Consider the following 20,592-nt stretch of genomic DNA (forward strand, 5'->3'; position numbering starts at 1 on the left):
GTCCTTCATGGGAGGTGAATACTGTTGTGAAGATGTCTGGTCTCTTAAGCAGTGTTTGACTGCTGTATGGAGCGGTTTATTATACTTTTAGCCATAAATTAGCTAAGTTTTCTTTATCACCACATAATAAAGTCTCTTGGTTTGACAACTTTCCTGTGTGGATTGTCAATGAGGCTTCATCGTACAATGAGTAGCTGACTACTGGGTTTGATTAATACATATTCTATTTCTCCAGGGAAAGAAAAAAAAAAGAACTAAACACCCAATTAAGCTGTACATAATCAAATCCTATATAGCCGAAAGCCTCTTAAGCTCAAATTTGTCCTGTTATTGGACAGGTATTTTGAATTATTTTGTTCTAATTTATCTTTACTTGATGTAATTATCCAGTTCTGGACTAGAAGGATAAATTGGTTCCTCTTTTCTTTTTCTACTTTTCTTGGGTTGGGTTCCCATATTGGGACCTTAAAATGAGTTTAGCTGAAATATTATCGAACTAAAAGTCTAAATTATTGTAGTTGCAAAGCTCTCACGTTATTTTGACTCTCTTTCGCATGTCCAAAAGGTTTACGTTAACTACTACTGCTGCTGCAGTTTCTTGGACTGTTTGCATTGGAGATATTAAGTTATCCAGAATAGCTTGGCAGTATAATATTACATCCAATAAGCTTCTTGTCGCATAGTAACGAGAGAACAGATGGTCAAAACATTAAACCCTCTTGTTTTCTGATTATTGACTAAATTAACGTAAATTTTGCTTAGCTATATTTTGGAGTAAAAATTTGAGACTTCTTAGCATTGAACTTCTAAATTTGGGATTATTCCTATCAGGTTTTGAATCGTCTATAGTAAATTACCAGGTTGAATTCCGTTTTGGAAGCAAAGATGATCCGCCATATCATTTAGTTTTACAAAGTTAGACTGTCGCCAAAAAACACTGCATAATAGTACTTAATCAAGCTTACACAACACTTGAAGTTTATTACAGGATCTTCATACCTGTCTACTCATAGTAAAAGAACAGAAAGAAATATTGATCTTTATAGCTGTTCTGGTGAGACAACGGTAAGAAACACACCAGACCTTTATTGATTAAGGAACAACTAGCGACTAAATGCAGCTCTTATGGTGTACAGGAGGTACGTGGTAGCAATGGGCCATGGTACGTAGAAGGTGGCAGGTTTGTTGGTGGGGTGGATGGTCTAGTTTATGGAGTACTAAGCAGAAGCCCATATGGAGGAGGAGAAGGGGGTGAATATGTAGTTGGTGGTGATGGTGGTTGGCCATAAGTAGGTGTAGGTGGTCGTGGCTGCCTATGAGGAGGAGGCGGCGAGTGAATTTGTCTTGGCGGAGGAGCAGAGAAAGTCGGTGGTGATGGTGGCTGGCCATAAGTAGGTGTAGGTGTTCGTGGCTGCCAATGAGGAGGAGGCGGTGAGTGAATTTGTCTTGGCGGAGGAGGAGAGAAAGTCGGTGGTGATGGTGGCTGGCCATAAGTAGGTGTAGGTGGCCGTGGCTGCCTATGAGGAGGAGGAGGCAAGTGAATTCGTCTTGGCGGAGGAGGAGAGAAAGTCGGTGGTGGTGGCTGCACTTGGGGAGGCGGAGGCGAGTAAATTGGTGATGGTGGCGGTGGTGAGTATGCAGGTGGAGGAGGTGAGTATGTTGGTGGAGGTGGTGGTGGTTGTGCATATGCAGGGGGAGGAGGCGAGTATGTAGGTGGAGGAGGAGAATACGTTGGCGGTGGTGGTGGTGAGTATGCAGGTGGAGGAGGCGAGTATGTTGGTGGAAGCGGTGGTGGTTGTGCATATGTAGGGGGAGGAGGCGAGTATGTAGGTGGAGGAGGAGAATATGTTGGTGGTGCAGGCAAAGGAGGGGAATACGCTGGTGGAGGTGGAGGTGATTGTCCATATGTGGGTGGAGGTGGCGAGAAGGATGGTGGTGGTGGAGGAGGTGAGTAAATTGGTGATGATGGCGGTGGTGGTGGCAAATATGTAGGTGGAGGAGGGGAATATGATGGTGGTGGTGGTGGTGAGTATACGGGCGGAGGAGGCGAGTAAATTGGTGATGATGGCAGTGGCAAATATGTAGGTGGAGGAGGGGAGTACGTTGGTGGTGGTGAGTATGCTGGAGGAGGAGGCGAGAAAGTTGGTGTTGGTGGTGGAGATGGTGAGTATGCAGGTGGAGGAGGCGAGTAAATTGGTGATGGTGGTGGTGGAGAGTATGTAGGTGGAGGAGGCGAGTACGTTGGTGAGGGTTGGGGTGATTGTGCATATGCAGGTGGAGGAGGTGAGTAAGTTGGTGGTTGTGGCTGCCTACGGGGAGAAGGTGGTAGATGTCTTAGGGGTGAAGGTTGATGAGTAGGTGGTGCATGTCGATGAGTAGGTGGTGCATGTCGATGAGTGGGTGGTTGTGGTTGATGTCCACGTGAAGGTGGTGATGGTGTTGGTTGTACGTGTGTAGGTGGAGGAGGTGAGTAAGTCGGTGGTGGTTGCACTTGAGGAGAAGGCGAATAAATTGGTGTCGGCGGTGGTTGTGCATATGTAGGTGGTGGAGGATGTCCATGTCGACTCGGAGGTGAAGGTTGACGATGGCTTGGGGGGTGTTGTCCTCTAGGTGGTGTGTGCCCTCCGGAGGGTGGTGCATGTCCATGAGAAGGTGAAGGTGGTCTTTGCCCATGCGATGGTAGATGGCCGCCACCATGAGAGGGTGGAGGTGCACCATAGGACGGTGGCGGATGACTTGGAGAAATCACAGGAGATGGCGGGGGATTGAACCCACGAGAGGGCGGCAAGTGTCCTCTATGCGGTGGAGGACCGCCAACAGATGGTGGTAAATGACCATGAGAAGGTGGTGGGTAGGCATGGCGAGGTGGAGCGTGCCTTGGCGACGGTACATGTCCACGACCAGGTGGTGTTGTTGTCGGAGCACTAGGCGGTTGATAGCCAATAGAACTTGGTGGTGGTTGACTGGTAACAGGCGGAGGAAGGTAACCACCATATTGAGTTGTTGCTTCTGCAGCAACTAAAGAAAGAATAGCGGTGCTCTGTAGCAATAAAACCAAGGCAAATAAAGTGCTTAGCTTCATTGGTAATGGCTAGCCAGTTGTAAGAACTCGGTACAATCTTCATGGCATATATATAGTAATAGTTGACATTCAACAGGACGGAAATACCTGAGTAGAGACGACACTTGCCAGATCCACCACATAATCAGTGAATGTCGCATGCAGAGTTTACAAGTCCAAACCCAGACAATCCACAAAGCCTGGATGAAAAAGTGGAAGAGGTTTGTTTTTACTTTATTTATTTAACTATTACTACAGTAGTATTTTAAATGACCGAATGTTTCTTATAAGTAGAGTGAGATCACCTTCTCACATTCCCAATATTGTTTGTTTGTTCAAAAAATTCAATGGACAGCTAAACTATTTGTCTAGTTTTACAACAGTGAACCTGATATAACGGAAATCTGAGTTCGGTGGATTTCCCCTTCTTGAATCTTGAACAATTTATGTTAGCTTTCGACATTCACACAGAGCAAAAAAGACCAGCAATATCGACTTAAAATGAATGTATTGCTCCTCAGCAAGTAGTTAAATAAACATAAAATAAGCACCTCTCAAGTAACAGACAAAGAATACAGCTACAACTGAGAAATCACACCCCATTTGAGTGTAATTCTCTTTATATTTTTCCTCCTTTGTTGGGCGTATAATTAGGGGAAACCAGTAACACTAAGGTACTATCATTTCTTGAGATAACGAAGTAGATACTAGCAAACCATTCGGCTCACATAAAGTACCACATTATTAGGGTAAACTAGAAAGGTGGCTGGAAGGAGGCAAACTTTTTAGTATCAACCACTTAAATAAGATTGCATTGCAATTACAAACAGAGTGTATTTACACGTTAAATCATAGATTGCGCGAGCAAATTTAAATAAGATAAATGAACCACCAAGAAAATACAGAGGATAAAGATTCTGGCCTTTGAGGCCACCGACACAAACTACAGTTAGGTAAATTTTCATCTCAAAATACATGGCCCTTAACAGACCGCCAGCTTCCTTCATCGGAAAACATGCTTGTATGATGAACATTACAAAAGCCAGCATCTTCGACTGCTCTTTACCAGCACATAAGCATTTCTGCATAAACCAACCATGTTCAGAATACAAATTACAAATCATTTCAAGTATACATCATGCACAACTATACAAAAGTTAAGAAGATTGTTTTGATGAAGAGACAAGCTTATATTCAACATAAGAGATTGCCCTTTAAACCATTTAGATGAACTTAGGCATTTTTTGCTGTTATAAATCAAACAGTAGCACGATTGTTAAACATGTAATGTTTTTAGCTACAATATTCATACTAAAAAAAAAACGTGAATCATGGAACAAAAAAAGGAATAGGTATCCCCAGGGAATAATCAACATTACAAAGTACACCTTGGTATGCACCTCTAAGGATTAATCCATCGTTTAATCCACTGGCAATATGAAGTGTCACTTCTGAGAGGTTAAGTAGCTGAGGTTTGACAAAATTGTATAGCTGACATGTCATATTCATGTATGATACATTCTTTTTTCCTTTTTTTGATCGCTAATTCCATGTACTGTACATTCAGTTTGATGAAATGACTATGCAAGACTTCTCAATCAGAGAGTAAAAAGGTCTTCTAGATTATGAGATTTCACATGGACCCCATATGATGTTAAGATCATTTACTAGTAAAATCATGAGAAAAAGGGCTTTCAGTTCTTGAAGACGGTTTCAAATTTTATACTTCCCTTGCTGTAATATAATTATGTCCGACAGATTGAGACTTTGTATTTCACGAAACGTATAGTTGATAAAGGACGATTAAAACACGCTTACACCCTGAAATTTGGAGTACACAGGAAGGACATTTCGCCTTAGTCTGTGCTTAGGTGAAGCCAGCAAGGCACTATAGCATAAGCCTATCCATGATTCTATCTTAAGAGAGCATTACTAAACAATAAATATTGCTAATAAAATAATGCATTAAGTTAGGAACTTTATGGATGAATAAGTTAGTGCACAACAATAGGAAATTAGAAATTTAGTATAAAAGCCAGTCATAAATTGAACTAGAAAATTAAGACTGCATCTTTTATGTCTAAATCAGTTATCTAAAATGATTTTTGAGCTTAATTGAAAGAAGTTTTACTTCAGTTACTTGATGGTCAATTTTAAACCTTTGTTCCATACAATTGGTTTTTCCTTTTGTTTTTTTAGACAGAAAGTACCATACCACTGCTGCTTCTGTTTAAAATTATTTTCCTTGCATTACATATGTTCATCTACTCTTAATCCATGTCTTCCTTCATTAAAGAAGCCTCCTTTGACAACAATATCAAATCGACAACAATTCATGAAAGGAAGATATGTGGATGTAACAATTCATGAAAGGAAGATATGTGGATGTGAATGCGTATAGGTTTTGCTTCCAAACAAAATCAACTAATCAAATGCAATTTTAGGAAAACGACAAGGAAGTTCTCATCCGCAGAGAGGCTTGACAACTCAGTTCTACAATCTTGACACATCACGTGTCATTTAAAATCTTACAGAAAACGATGGTTGGTACCTCACAATTTACTTTAATTGTGGAAGTAAGAAAGAAGGATGAAGTATGAGTATGCAAAATGAGAAATGGAAGGAATAACTTTGACGCATAGTTTTACCTTTCCAAATACTCAACGCATTTTTGTTTATGACGAATGCTCAATGCATTTCTTATAATAATTAAGTGTTTGTTATATATTACTTGAATACATAATAACATCATTCCCTTATTGTATTAAAGTGTTTGTTATAGTCCTTTACATTACTTTCTTTACAAATTCGGACACAAGATTCTATAACTAAGTATTTGTTAAATATTACTGGAATACATAATAACACCATTCATTTATTTTCTTTACAAATTCAAACACAAGAATCTATAAGTACTTGTTACATGTTACCGGAATCCATAATAACATCATTCCTTTACTTTCTTTACCAATCCGACACAAGACTCTATTGCCCATCTGTTCGTCTGCTCAAGCTTTTGTAGTAGTTTCTTTTTTTTTCTGTTGAAAAGAGCCTCCCAAAAAAAGTTACTAGGAACACCCAAAAACTTCAAAAAAGAAGAATCCAAATACATTTTTTGTTTTGCACAAAATTTCCCTCATGAAAACCTCTCCACGCACTTGCCAAAAAGTTGCTCAAACGCCCTTACAAGCATGATAAGGACTATAATCCACCTTATCCCTTCTCTTCCCTCTCCTCTCTTCGTCTCTTCCACTTTGAAGATTGAAAAGTCTTGTGATAAGCACCATACCCCCCTTTTCTTTCAATCGCCCATTGTAAGGTTTTGTCGTCACTCACTTTGTGAGCAAGGAATAAAGACAGAAATAGTATAAGGTAGATATATGTTGAATTGGAACAAAATAGTTGGTAAAATACAATCTTAAATCACCAATGTTTTTGTAGCAAAGAGTAGTTACACAGTAAAGCTTTTGCCTTACAATGTAGCGTATATAGGGCCTTTCAATCAAATATTTTTTATCAAAGGAAAAAATTATTAAAGGGAGCAGCACTAAGATGGTGCCGTGATACTTACATCCCCAAAAGGCAAAAGTGTCATCCTTTCTAAATCACTGCACGTGCACTTTCAATTTTACTCCACAAACGAAGCTAACATATAAAGTTGATCAAATTTATCGATATTCTTTATGATCCCTCCAAAAGGCAACCCCTAACGATTAGTCATCGTCTTGATCCAATATTCATATGATGTAGCGTCAACAAAAGGGGCCCCAGAAACTTAATCGCTAGTTTTAGAGAAACATTAAAGCAGAGGAGGACAGCAGCTTCAAAAGAAAAGGGAATAACTCTGCTCAATCGGTGATGGGCCTTTTTAATTTTAGGATAATTACGGGAGGGTACCTATAGAGCACCTTAGCTACTTTGAAGAAGAACGAATATGGAAAAGATTGAATTTTCACAGGAAAATTTCTCTTTAGAACACAGACCCTAAGCAGAGGACTAAAGAAGGAGTTAAAATGCACAATACAAGCACACATTTATCCAGTGAGAGTTGGATACGAATTAGGTGAAGAAATATGGGTCTTGAGGGAGTCATACTTGCAAAGAGATAAAGAGAAAGAAGTGTCGGTTTTGATAGAGATCTGTTAAAAACAGTTGCTGGACAATAAGAAGAGAGTAAAATGTAAAACACCAATATGATATACAATAATACGTGTAGTTAAGCTTTAGGGGTCGTTTGGTAGTTGGTTACAGGGTAAGTTATTTATGTATTAGGAGTAATATAACTAATATTATGCTTGGTTGCTTTTTCCATAAGGGGTATAAGTAATAAATGGATAAGTTATACAATTATTTATGCAAGGCAGAACGTGGAATAACTAATACATGTATTAGTAATATATGGATTAAACAATCAAATGACCAAAAACCCCTCATATTTATTTTAAATTACACATTGCATAATTATAACGAAATATAATCTCTACATTACAATCCATAAATTACTAAATCCGTGCATTACAAATCCTTACATAACTAATCTTTTCATAATTAAACCATGCATAACAAACAAAAAAAGACAAAAGGCAGTCAGGTGCACTAAGCTCTCGCAATGCTCGAGGTCCGGAAAAGGGATGGACCATAAGGGCCTATTGTACACAGTCTTACCCTGCATTTCTGCAAGATGCAGTTTCCACAGCTCGAACCCATGACCTCCTGGTCACATGGCAGCAACTTTACCAGTTACGCCAAGACTCCCTTTCTAAACCATGCATAACAAAACCCTACATGATTAAACCCTACATAAGTAATCTCTGAATAACAAATCCCTGCATAACTAATCCCTACATAACTTGCCCTACATTACTAATACTTGCATAGCTCTAACTAGCAACCAAACGACCCCTTAGGATTTACAGATGGTAAACTTAACCATATAAGATAGTAACATTACGTGGTAAAACTTTTAGGACTTGAAGCAGGTTAACTTTTCCAGTTAAAGAATGGTCAGTATGAATGAAATACAAAGCAAAGAATATCAACAAATAACATTCATTTTTTCTAGCGGGGGAAGGGAAATGAGCACGACCCATAATCACATTTTTTTTGAAAGAAGGGATAGCTGGAGGCATTTTCTATCTCTGGTACATATGCATAATATGAGATCAGCATAGGCATATTTTATTTATGGCACAGAAACAAGATCAATGAAGGACAGGGGTTTCCTGATATGATCATTACACCTATGTGTCAAATACACTGACCTTAGGTTCCCTGGAGAGCACAGATATAAGCTATCATCTTTTGCTTCATAAGAACCGAGGTTTTCTATCTGTTGGCTTCAGAATCTGAAAAGAGCACATCAAATTTTCATCCACACTCATCATAGCACCAGCATTATCAAATTCGCCACAGTAGTTTGGTGCAGAAAATATTGTGACTAGCTGCCTTTCAGCAAAAAATTCATAGCCGTCCTCCACAACCTGGGCAAGAGAATATATTAGTCAATACAAGGAACTAAAAAGCGGAGACCAAAAGTTAAAAAGGAAATACCTGATGGGCACGACAAACAAGGTCCATATCATGTTGCATCAAGAATTCTGCCACTTTATCAGAACCAAAGGTGTATGAGACACCCCTGTCATTCATACCCCAACCTTTAACTTCCCTACTAGGATCTGACCAAAGTAAATCGCAAAGCAAACCGGAGTCTGGAATATCTGTTGGACGAGGTAAATTCCTTATCTCATCTAAGTCTGTTAGATCAGGAGAAAGACCACCATGCATGCAAAGTATTTTATCATCTATGAGAGCTGCCACAGGAAGACAGTTGAAACAATCAGTGAAGGTCTTCCACAGCCTCACATTAAATCGGCGCTTGCATTCATCATAAAATCCATATATCCGGTTAATAGAAGCACATTCGTGATTCCCTCTTAACAGAAAGAAGTTCTCCGGGTATTTAATTTTGTAAGCAAGTAGAAGGCATATAGTTTCCAAACTCTGTTTGCCACGGTCAACATAGTCCCCTAAAAACAAATAATTAGCCTCGGGAGGAAATCCACCATATTCAAAAAGCCTCAGAAGATCACCGTACTGCCCATGAATGTCACCTAGAATCCAGAACAAAAAAGAAAAAGAAAAAAAGGCGATAGATTAATAAGCTTCACCAAATACAAGAAGGATTGATGATGACTGTCTGACCCAACAAACCCACTTATGCCTCAACAAAGAAACAGAGACGTGAGAGGAATTTAATGTAGAGGACAGAAAAAGTTAGCGAAAAAAATAATCCTATTAGGAAATAAAAAGACTTCATGATATAAGACATATTATATAGATACAGTATACACTAGAATACTTAAGATATTAGAATAATGACAGCAGGATCACAAAGAAAGCATAGTACAATCAATTTACAAGGCACGACAAGTTAGGATTTCTAGACACTGTAATTCTCAATCTCTCAGGAACTAGAAGACCAATTTCAATGATAAACACAAGGACTCTAAACCCTCCCATGTCCTATCAAACTTCAGCAAAATAGATTAATCAAGAACCTGGTAATCCTATCAGAAAACATAGAAAGTGCCATGCTACTTACTAAAGACAAAATGGGCACTACGAACAGGATATGCAGTATATCAAAGGCAATGCCATCCAAAAGCAGATATTAGCATTCAACTATCTCCCATAAGTATATCAATAGTACCCTTTTTACACTAAAAATACAAGCCACACGCCTACTAGTAAGCCAATATAAAAGATGAGTGGGCAAACTGGCAATCAACCTTTAAAAACTCAAAATAAAATCACAGTTTATTAAACTTAAAGAAGCAGTTTTTCATCTTATCCTGACTCAGACATGCACGTTTCAACACAAGGAAACTCAACTTTCAAATTCATCAATAACCTATTGCATTTAACAATGTCGAATAAACACATAAAAGACAAACTTAAGGTCCTCAAACATTACCACTACAAGGGGTTTGAGAAAATCAAATGCAACTATGCAACTACCCCTAAGCAGTAAAGATTAATTACATGTAGAAGAACATTAGGTGATTTCTGTACTGGTGGGAGATAGCAGGTACGCGGTGGAATAGTCGCTCAAGCAAAAAAATGTAAAACTAATATGCCCAACATACATGTCATAACGATAGGCCTATACAAAGTAAGTGAAATAAGTGGGGTAGAACAGGGATTTACCACAGATCTTGATAGGGGCTTCAAGTTCCAAAAGATTGGGCTGCTGAAGGAAGATTTCTTTAGAAGCAGTACAGAGGGATCGAATCTCAGCTTCTGAAAGCTGAACCTGCCTAACAGTTCTTGCATTCCTAAACTCCAAAAGCCTGTTGATTATATCATCAAGAACTGCAGGTTCTATCCCTTGCCCATTTTGAGCCATCACCCTCCCCCTAAACAAAACCTAAAACCCCAATAAAAAGCAAAGAATCACAAGAAAATGAAAAACTAGAAAATGGGGTTTACAGCTTTTCGCAAGAACCCATTTTTCTTGTGGAGAAACAAACAATAAAGAGTAAAGGTTTGATTTTGATGGGTTATATTATTGGTGGGATAATAGAGAATGAGGATGATGTGTGAGATATATTTGGGGTACGGGGGTGGATGGGGGGCTGCAACTCCGATGTCGGAGTCGATGAATCCTTGCCGCCCTTGAGACCCTCTTTTGTGGCTCTTTGCTAAATGATAAGTGTAATTGCTATAAATCTGATATTCTAAGGTTCAATCAGAATCTAGGGTTTCCTTTAAAAAGGTCACCGTTGAAGCCACTTGACCACCTGCTCGCCCATCGTTGACTCTGTTTTTGGGATTGCTTTTTGATAGATATCCCCGAAAATAATACTACTTCACATCAAATTCATTTATTTATTTTCATTTTATTCTTTCTTCTTCTTACCCGTTACCCTTAGCAGGGGAAAAGGAAAAAATAATAATTTGTTAGAAAGACTAATATTTTTATTACTAAAAGAATGAATTCCATTACTTGATTTGTCTATTGTATTAGTGAAAAATAGACTCGCCACGTGGATCTATTAAATGGCGATATGTGTAAGCAAAGTTATGAGAAAAGTGAAGAATGACATGTAAAGATGATACATGAATCACCTTTGGAGCTGAACATACTCGTACCGTGCATATTAGCCTCGGAACTGATCATTATAGAATAGCATCGGATCAGGTACGTGAGAATAGCTCATAGTTACAAATGAGAAAAGAATCAATTAATCCTGAATTCCATGGGATTTACCAAAATTACACCATTAGTTACAAATCAATTATGTAATGTACAATAAATGCAATAAATAGTTGTAACGGACAGAACAAAGTAATCAATTACGAAATTGACTCAACATGCACGAGATTGACTCAGCAGGTACGGGATTAACTCATTAGTTACTTAAATTTGTTCCTATAAATAAACACACTTTATCATCATTGTAAGAATCTAATTTTCTTCTCTACAATTCTATATATTGTAATTCATAGCATCTTGCTCCCAAGTTAGTCATAGTGCAGTTCTTCAAGCTTTGTTCGGCTCACCATCCTATCAAGCATCATCCAATAAAAATTATTTCTTCTCTGCTTTATTTTATTATATTATATGTTATTGAATTTATTTTCCTCATCTCTATCACATTGTATTAATGAAAATTTATACCTTTCAAAACGAATTGGATGTTTGTGGCCCATCATACAAAATTAATTATTTTGACTTTAAAAAATTTTTAGGTTAAACAATTTGGTTCCGTTGTTGGGACTTCAAGCACATTTTCTATTCATCCAAAGATACTAACAATTTTTGTTAATCTTTTCTTGTTTTTAGTTTAAACCTTCATCATGGCCGAAATTTACTAATCGACACAGTTGAGGATAATCGAGTCGGAGATGGCTTTACCAGGAAAAATGAAAATAAAAGAATAGTCATGATAATGTTAGGTAAGCAACGAACAAGAGAAAAATGGAGAATGGACATCGGTACTAGATATATTGGTAGTGTAACTATTAGTACCGGAGTTGATTATAATGAATTTGCGCCAAACAGTTCTGGAACATGAGGTTTAGATACACCAGGTAATTTTGATTTGCAAAATTTAGTTCTAACCTTATAGAAATAGATCAAGGAACAGAACGAGTGGATAGAACACCTTCAGGATTCCCAATTATCTCAAGAGAATGATATGAATAACCGTTACAACACAAGGATTCAAATAGAAGAAGACACGGTAAGTTGAATCGGCATTCATAGGATGTCAAAAAATAGGCTTGGAAACCAAACGGAGGTGATTTGAATCTGATCGAAGGAGTTAGAAGAACAACGTCGGACCTTTTCGGAACTAAGGAATGAAATTATAGGTTTGGAGATCGAACAGAGGTGATTCCTAGGAGATTTGAACCTGAACGCAAAAATCTAAAAATTTAGGCCTGAGCAAAGAGACACGAGATTTTCTTCACATGTTGGAAAAAATCTATACCTTCCCGAACATATAAGGAATCAACTTACTAAATTGCAAGATTTTGTAAGGCCCTTGTAATGACCCGGTCAGTCGTTTTGAGTATTTTCGCTCAATGTTCCTATTTATTGCCTCCTTTATATTGTATTGTAGTTATGTGACTTGCCGGGTGTTTGGTTTTGGTTCGGGTGAGTTTAGGAGTGAAATGGACACTTAGTCCTAAAGTTAGAAGTTAAAGTTGAAATAGTTGACCGTAGTTTGACTTTTATGTAAACGACTTCGGAACGGAGTTTTGACTGTTCCAATAGCTCCATATGGTAATTTTAAACTTAAGAGCGTGTCAGGATATTGAATTGGAGGTCCGTAGGTCATTTCGTCTTGAATTGGCGAAGTTAGAAGTTGAAGGTTTGGAAGGTTGAGAAGTTTGACCGAGAGTTGACTTTATTGATATCAGGGTCGGACACCGATTCCGAAAGTTGGAATAGGTCCTCCATGTCATTTATGACTTGTGTGCAAAATTTGAGATCAATCGGAGTTATTTTGGTATGAATCGATGTTAGTTTTGGAAGTCAGATGTTCATAGTTTCAATAGGCTTGAATCACTACCGGATGTTCAAACTAAATACAAGGCTACCACAGTGATATAAAAAAAGATTGTGATTATTTATGAAATGAGACCACAAGGCGGTAGCTCGGTAGTGATTCTTGTTAATAACTTTTATTTACATTACTTGTATTTTAGTTGCATCATTCCTTGGTATTTTTATTATGTGTTTCTTCCGTGATGTCTTAATTGCCTTAATCTTAGTGTAGCTATTCTTGTTATATCTCTTCCCTGCATCATTTCCCTTGTTTTCATTATCATGTTATACTATACCTGCTCAGTTTCCTTATTTATTCCAGTAGGTGCCTTGACCCGACTTCGTCACTACTCTACCGAGGTTAGGCTTGATACTTACTAGGCATCGTTGTGATGTACTCATGCTACACTTCTACATATCTTTTTGTGCAGATCCAGGTACCTCATATCAGCCTAGGCACCAGTGAGTCGAGCTTGGATCGAAGACTTCAAGGTATACCTACCGGAGTTTGCAGGCCTCGGAGTCACTCTCTATCTAGTTCTATTTTATTCCCCTTGTATTAGATATTGTTGTATAGGGATGTTCAATATACTCATATTGAGCTTGTGACTCCGTATCACCGGATTTTGGGAGTTCTATTTAGTTGAGTTGCAAAGTCCTTGTTATATCATAGCTATTGGTTAAATTTGATGTTTTATTACTATTTCAGTTAAATTCTGTATGTATATTAGGCTTACCTAGTCTTAGAGACTAAGTATCATCACGACATCCTACAGAGGAAAGTTGGGGTCGTGACAAGTTGATATCAGAGCCCTAGGTTTATAGGTATTACAAGTCACAGGCAGGTTTAGTAGATTCTCACGGATTGGTACAGAGACATCTGTACTTATCTTTGACTTCACTTCTTTGATTCCTTATTATGCGAATTTGTTGACTTCAAAATTTTGAATCTTTATCTTTTTATTCTTTCACATATGGTGAGGACATGCACCGCAGGATCCGACAATCAGACACCCGCGCCCCCTGCTAGAGCCGTAAGAGGCCGGGGCCAGGGTAGAGGCTAAGGAGGGGCACGTGGTGCAGCTAGAGCACCTATCCGAGCTACGACAGAGGAGCCACTAGTAGCCCCAGTTGGGGGGTAGGCACCGGAGGCGCCTGTTGCTACCCATGCACTTTAGGAAACCCTCGCACAATTTCTTGAGCATGTTTGGTACTCTATCTCAGGCGGGGTTGATTCCACTTGCACCAACCACATCTCAGACTGGGGGAGGAGCACATACCCCCGTGGCCCGTACCTCAGAGCAGCGAGTCCATGTTTACTAGGTCCTATAGGTTATAATAGTGCAGCCGGTTGTCCTAGTTCAGCCAGAGGTTAGGGTAGCAGCATCTGAGGAGGAGCAGCTCAGACTCGAGAGGTACAAGAAGTACCACCGCTACTCTCAACGGTCTAGCTATAGAGGATGCATAGGATTTTTTGGAGAAGTGTCATCGTATTCTCCGTACCATGGTTATAATGGAGACGAGCGGGGTTGCTTTCACTACTTTCCAGCTGTTGGGACCAACATACCAGTGGTGGCGGGCTTATGAGGAGGGTAGCCTAGCCGAGGTAGCTTCACTCACATGGGCTCAGTTTTCAGAGGTGTTCTTGGGAGAGTTTTTCCCCCAAAGCCTTCAGAATGCATAGCGTGCGGAGATTAAGCAGTTGTGCCAGGGTGCTATGGCCGTGTTAGAGTATGCGGTCATATTTAGTGAGTTGTCCATACATGCACTAGCCTTGGTTTCCACATTCAGAGAGCAAGTCCGCCAATTTATCGAGGGGCTCAACTATGGTAATATATACAGCATGGCTCAAGAGTTGGAGAGAGATACCCCATATCAGCAGGAGGTAGAGATCGCACGAAGATTTGAGGGCATGCGGGGCTGGGAGAGGGAGGATAAGGAGGCCAAGAGGCCTCATGATTCTGGAGGATATAGTGGTTCTCGTGCCCCAGTTGCAGCCCGTCATGGTAGACGCTATGTGAGCCGTCCAGTTCATTTAGCTCTTCCAGCTTCTGGTGGTACTCGATCTACTCCCAGGCCTCTGGTTTCTTATTATGCACCGCTATTGTCTAGTGTACCTCCTGCACAGGGTGCTTTCAATGGTCAGTCCAGCCGACTAGGCCCAAGCCAGTTTCAGCAGCCACGTCCCCTGAGAACTTATTTTGAGTGTGGTAATACTCATCACATGGTGAGGGACTGCCCCGGACTCAGGAGGGGTGCACCTTCATAGACTACTCAGGCTCCACATATTCCACAGGGCCCCCAGACTTCTCAGGTCGTGGTTACTACTTTAGTTGCCGATCCACCTACATAACCAGTTGGAGGTGGAGGTCAGGCCAGATGTTATGCTTTTTTGGGTAGGATGGAGTCGGTTGCATCAGACGCAATTATCACAGGTATTGTTCCGATTTGTCATAGAGATGCATCAATCTTATTTGATCTAGGCTACACTTATTTCATATGTATCATCTTACTTTGCTCTGTATTTGGGGATATCTCGTGATTCTTTGAGTTCTCCTATTTATGTGTCCATACCTATGAGAGATTCTATTATTGTTGAATGTGGGTATCAGTCGTGTTTAGTTATTATTGGTGGTTTTGAGACTAGAGTTGATCTATTGTTGCTCAGTATAGTAGACTTTGATGTTATTTTGGACATGGACTGGTTGTCGCCCTATCATGTTATTCTTTATTGTCACGCCAAGATAGTGGCTATGCCAGGTTTACCGCAGGTAGAGTGGATAGGTACTTTGGATTATGTTCCTAGCAGGGTTATGTCCTTTCTTAAGGCACATAGGATTGTTGGGAAGGGGTGTGATGCATATCTATCCTCTGTGAGAGATGCCAGTGTTAATACTCCTACCGTTGAGTCAGTTCCGGTAGTGAGAGAGTATCCAAATGTATTTTTGGCAGATCTTCCGGGCATGCCTCCCGATAGGGACACTCAATCTATTTCTATTCAGCCATATCATATGGCCACAACAGAGTGGAAGGAGTTATAGGAGTAGTTGCAAGAGTTGCTTGATAAGGGTTTATTTGGCCTAGTGTGTCACCTTGGGGGTGCTCCGGTCTTGTTTGCAAAGAAGAAGGATAGTTCTATGCACATGTGTCTTTATTATCAGTAGTTGAACAAGGTCACGATGAACAACATGTATCTATTGCCACACATTGATGACCTATCTGATCAGCTACAGGGTGCTAAAATGTTCTCAAAGATTGATTTGTAGTCAGGCTATCATCAGTTGAAGATTTGGGATCAGGATATTCCGAAGACTACTTTTAGGACTCGGTATGGTCATTATGAGTTCCTTGTGATGTCATTTGGGCTAACCAATGCCCCAGCAACATTCATGCACTTTATGAATAGTGTACTCTATCCCTATCTTGATTCATTCATCATTGTATTTATTGATAAAATCTTGGTGTACTCACGGAGCCGGGAGGATCATGAGCAGCACATAAGGATCGTGCTCCAAACCTTGAGAGAAAAGAAGTTGCATGCAAATTTTTCAAAGTGTGAATTCTAGCTTGATTCAGTGGTATTTTTAGGTCATGCGGTGTCGAGTGAGGGGATCAAGGTAGATCCGAAGAAGGTTTAAGCAGTGCAAAGTTGGCCCAGACCGTCTTCAGCTACTGAGATCCAGAGTTCTCTTGGTTTGATAGGGTATTACCATCGTTTTGTAGAGATCCAGAGTCAAGAATCATCTGATAAAAAAATGAGAGTTTTATATCTAAATCAAAATAAATATACACAAATATGCCACAAGAATAAAGTTCACTTTGAACAAATATGTGACTTATATTCGGTCCAACAACGACCATTCAAGTTAAAAATATAAGCCTTTCTTAATGGCTGTTTGTATTATGACTCATATCGATTATTCTGTAAATATTAATAAAAATCTCAAATATTATTTCGGACATGTGTCCCTTTCTATTTGGGACTCTGTTCATATACTCCAATTCGATTCAACATCCAATCAGATTATATATCTATTCAGGATAAATCTACTAAGATATACATTTATTCGGGATCAATACTCCGTAAATCTTATTGAGTTTAATACTCCCATAAATCCTATTGGGATTAATACTCCCACAGACTAAAAGTCTACTCAGATCAATCGATCCTATTTTATGCCTGAATGAAAATGAGATGTCCTCTTCATAACGTTAAAAAATATAAAAGGGCCCTTTTTAATTTAAAATTCAGACACCCAAAGGTGAAACTTTAAGACATCGCACATGAAAAGATGCATCTAGATATATATATATATATATATATATATATATATATATATATATATATTTCAAGTCTATAAAACCAAATATGAGCACTCAGATAAATTCTTAAAGTTCCAAGTAAAATTAGTACTCGGATAAATTTCCTACACTACCAAATAATATCTAGATAAGCGTGATTATAGTACTTATATTTGCAGTACTTGTATCTTTCTCAAATCAATGAATTCTCTCTATCATCAACCATGATAATGGAAAAATCATCTAGCTTGGAGACGAAACTGAGTAGGCTAGGGATTGGTTCGGGAATTACTCTAACTATCCTCGAAAAGCTTTCTTCTCCTCTTGTCAAATCTTTTCTTTGGAAGACGTGCAAGAACACTCTGTCGTTCAGTACCCATAGTACTCTTCTTCTAAAATCATCCAACGAAATGGCTAGTGGTCGGATGCATTGTTTTCTGATCGTAAAGTTAACCGGATGCATTAAATTCCCGCACTTTATCTAAACCAGAAGTACAAAATTTCTAGTTATTAATATCTCCGGTCCCTACAACTGCGAGGTTATAAAAGTTGCAGGTCAATTAAAAACCCAAGAGTCAAAACTTATAAATTAAAAGTTCTAGATGAACATTAAAAATTCGAGACCAAACTTTCTGTGGTAGTGGTACTTTTTCTGCATCGACCGATTATTTATTGACGAAAGGAAAATAAGTGGCAGAGTTATCATCTGAATCCCTTAGTTCTGCACTCTTTTTTTTTCGCCCGATTTTTATCCCAATTCTGTTTTTTCGGTAAGGTTTTTAATGAGGCAAATGCGAGGGTGAAAAATGATAAAATCTTCCACTTTCTGGTCACATCATAGTGAGTAACCGAAAAGTGGGGGGAATATCTGTATTAGTGAAAAAGAGATTCTCCATATGGGTCTATTAAATACCGACACGTGTCAGAAAAGTTATGAGAAAAGTGAAGAATGACATATAAGAATGATATACGAAACACCATTGGGACAGAACATACTCATACTGTGCATGTTAGATTCAGAACCGATCGTCATTGAATAACCCTAGATTAGGTACGGGAAAATAGCTCATAATTACAAACAAGGAAAGAATCTATTAATCCCCGATTACATAGGATTTAACATCTGTCACGACCCGGATTTCCCGCCCTCGGGAGTCGTGACGGCGCCTACTAGTGAAAGCTAGGCAAGCCAACCAACTAAATTATTTACCTTGTTTCATTTTTAATCCGATAATAGTTAAGAGCCAACAATTTGATAAGAACTGAATTGAATAAGCGGAAGGCTGCATTGTAAAGTTTTAATAATACTGCTAATACCAATCCATAACAAATCTACCCAAGACTGGTGTCACAACTTCACAGACTGTCTAGGAGTACTACAAATAAAGGTCTGAAAGAAATAAATACAACACTGTCTTTGGAAAATATATGAAGGAAATAGGAATAGTAGATAGAAGGTGACTCCAAGGCTTGCGGACGCCTGCAGGACCACCTCGGGTCGCCTGATGAACAAGAAACAACAAATCTCACTGCGGTCCGAAGTCTACAACACTGGGATCTGCACAAAAAAGTACAGAATGTAGTATCAGCACAACCGACGCCATGTGCTGGTAAGTGCCTAGCCTAACCTCGGTGAAGTAGTGATGAGGCTAGGACCGGACTACCAAATAAACCTGTGCAATATAGCGTACAAAAATAATAGGAAGCAGATAACAATAATGGCAACAATGATCATCTATTGATATAAATAACATGCAACAAAACACCATAAATATTTCTCAACAAATAATATATACAAGTGCAATCAATTAATCAAGTCCTTCAACTATAAATATCTTTCAAATATATTTCCTTCAAACAAGCATCTTTCGAATATAATTCTTTCAAGTAAAGGTCACATTGTGACACCTCATTTCATAATCATAAATAATATAGCTCTCAGCCCAATATCTTTCATATTTTTTTTCACGGCATCTCGTACCCATATTTCTATCATAGCCGCACGGGCAACTCACATGCCATTAAATAAAAAAAATCACAATATTTCCCCCGGCACCTTGTACCCACATATTTCTGTCTCACATTGCGCAACAACGTTCTTAGGTTAATCAGTTCATAGGGTCTATAAACCAATACAATTAAGAATGTTCACGGAGCCTCATTTACTTAACAAGAAGTAGAGTACAACTTCTAAACCCATTTGAAACTCATCAAGAAAAGATGAAGTTATTTTTAGAAATCATTTGAATAAATAAAGTACCATGTTTCAATTAGAATACAACATCGAATGAATTATTACTTTTACCAAGGGATTTGATAAATTAACTTAGTAGAAATTCCTTCTTAAGTAAAGTATAACCACAAACGGTTCAAGGAAAATTTAGTTGAGAAATCAATTAAGTTAAAATATAACAATTGTTGAAATTTGAAGTATTGAATATATATAAAACAAATAGGGCGAGGTATTGTCAACACTATGAATTCCCACACAAAGGGTCACAGCCACAAAGGAATCTAAACCATGAAAATACTTGAATTGATAACAACAATTACAACGGAGACAAAATAATCACGGAAGGAGTACAACTCAGCACAGAGATAACATCCGGGGATCTTCTAGGATAGCGTCCTATAGTCCCCAAATATAAATATCCAGTGGATCTCCCGGGTGCAGTCCCGTAGTCCAACACATAATGCGCGGGGATCTACCGGAATCCCGATCCATAGTCTTAAATGTAAATACCCAGTACTGGGGGAATCTACTGGGTGCATTCCTGTAGTTCCATATAACTGTGCAGGGGGATCTCCCGGGAATCTAACCAGTAGTCCCAAAGTAAATGTGCAGGGGGATCTTCCATGAATCTAACCCGTAGTCCCAAAGTAAATGTGCAGGAGGATCTCCCGGGAATCTAACCCATAGTCCCAAAGTAAATGTGCAGGGGGATCTCCTGGGAATCTAACCCGTAGTCCCAAAGTAAACAAACAAAGGGGAGCTACCGGAATCCCACATCCGTAGTCCCAAAATAAATACACAACGCAACTAACAGAATCAACAGTTACATCACAACAGAAGGATCGAACATCACCGTAACACATATAACAACAACAAATGACAATATTACAAGGTAAGACAAGTAAATCAACTCAGGGGCTATAAATAACGAGAAAATGGTAG

General features: G+C 38.9%; 2 protein-coding genes across 2 annotated transcripts; both read right to left on the reverse strand.

The window, feature by feature from the left end:
- Window positions 1-1,207: 1,207 nt before the first annotated feature.
- Window positions 1,208-3,082, reverse strand: LOC104222375 (extensin). The gene has a single exon (XM_009773605.2). It carries the CDS (start codon window positions 3,080-3,082, stop codon window positions 1,208-1,210), a length of 1,875 nt encoding a protein of 624 aa, XP_009771907.1.
- A 761-nt stretch (window positions 3,083-3,843) lies between these two features.
- LOC104222374 (serine/threonine-protein phosphatase PP1 isozyme 2) lies at window positions 3,844-10,914 on the reverse strand. The gene is made up of 4 exons (XM_009773604.2): window positions 10,268-10,914; window positions 8,612-9,171; window positions 8,323-8,541; window positions 3,844-4,143 (listed from the first exon to the last, which is right to left on the reverse strand). The coding sequence occupies exons 1-3, from the start codon at window positions 10,464-10,466 to the stop codon at window positions 8,368-8,370; spliced, it is 933 nt and encodes a 310-aa protein (XP_009771906.1). The 5' UTR covers window positions 10,467-10,914; the 3' UTR covers window positions 3,844-4,143; window positions 8,323-8,367.
- Between the last annotated feature and the right edge of the window lie 9,678 nt (window positions 10,915-20,592).

This window comes from Nicotiana sylvestris, chromosome 6 (genome assembly GCF_000393655.2).
Source record: "Nicotiana sylvestris chromosome 6, ASM39365v2, whole genome shotgun sequence".
Taxonomy (NCBI): domain Eukaryota; kingdom Viridiplantae; phylum Streptophyta; class Magnoliopsida; order Solanales; family Solanaceae; genus Nicotiana; species Nicotiana sylvestris.

What these genes read in the sequence shown, in the direction of transcription:
- LOC104222375 (XM_009773605.2), bottom strand. Translation starts at nt 3,082, where the DNA reads ATGAAGCTAAGCACTTTATTTGCCTTGGTTTTATTGCTACAGAGCACC.
- LOC104222374 (XM_009773604.2), bottom strand. Translation starts at nt 10,466, where the DNA reads ATGGCTCAAAATGGGCAAGGGATAGAACCTGCAGTTCTTGATGATATA. An exon ending in AGCCCCTATCAAGATCTGTG is followed by an intron (nt 9,172 to 10,267) that starts GTAAATCCCTGT and finishes TCTGGATTCTAG; the next exon opens with GTGACATTCATGGGCAGTAC. An exon ending in TTGTTTGTCGTGCCCATCAG is followed by an intron (nt 8,542 to 8,611) that starts GTATTTCCTTTT and finishes TCTCTTGCCCAG; the next exon opens with GTTGTGGAGGACGGCTATGA.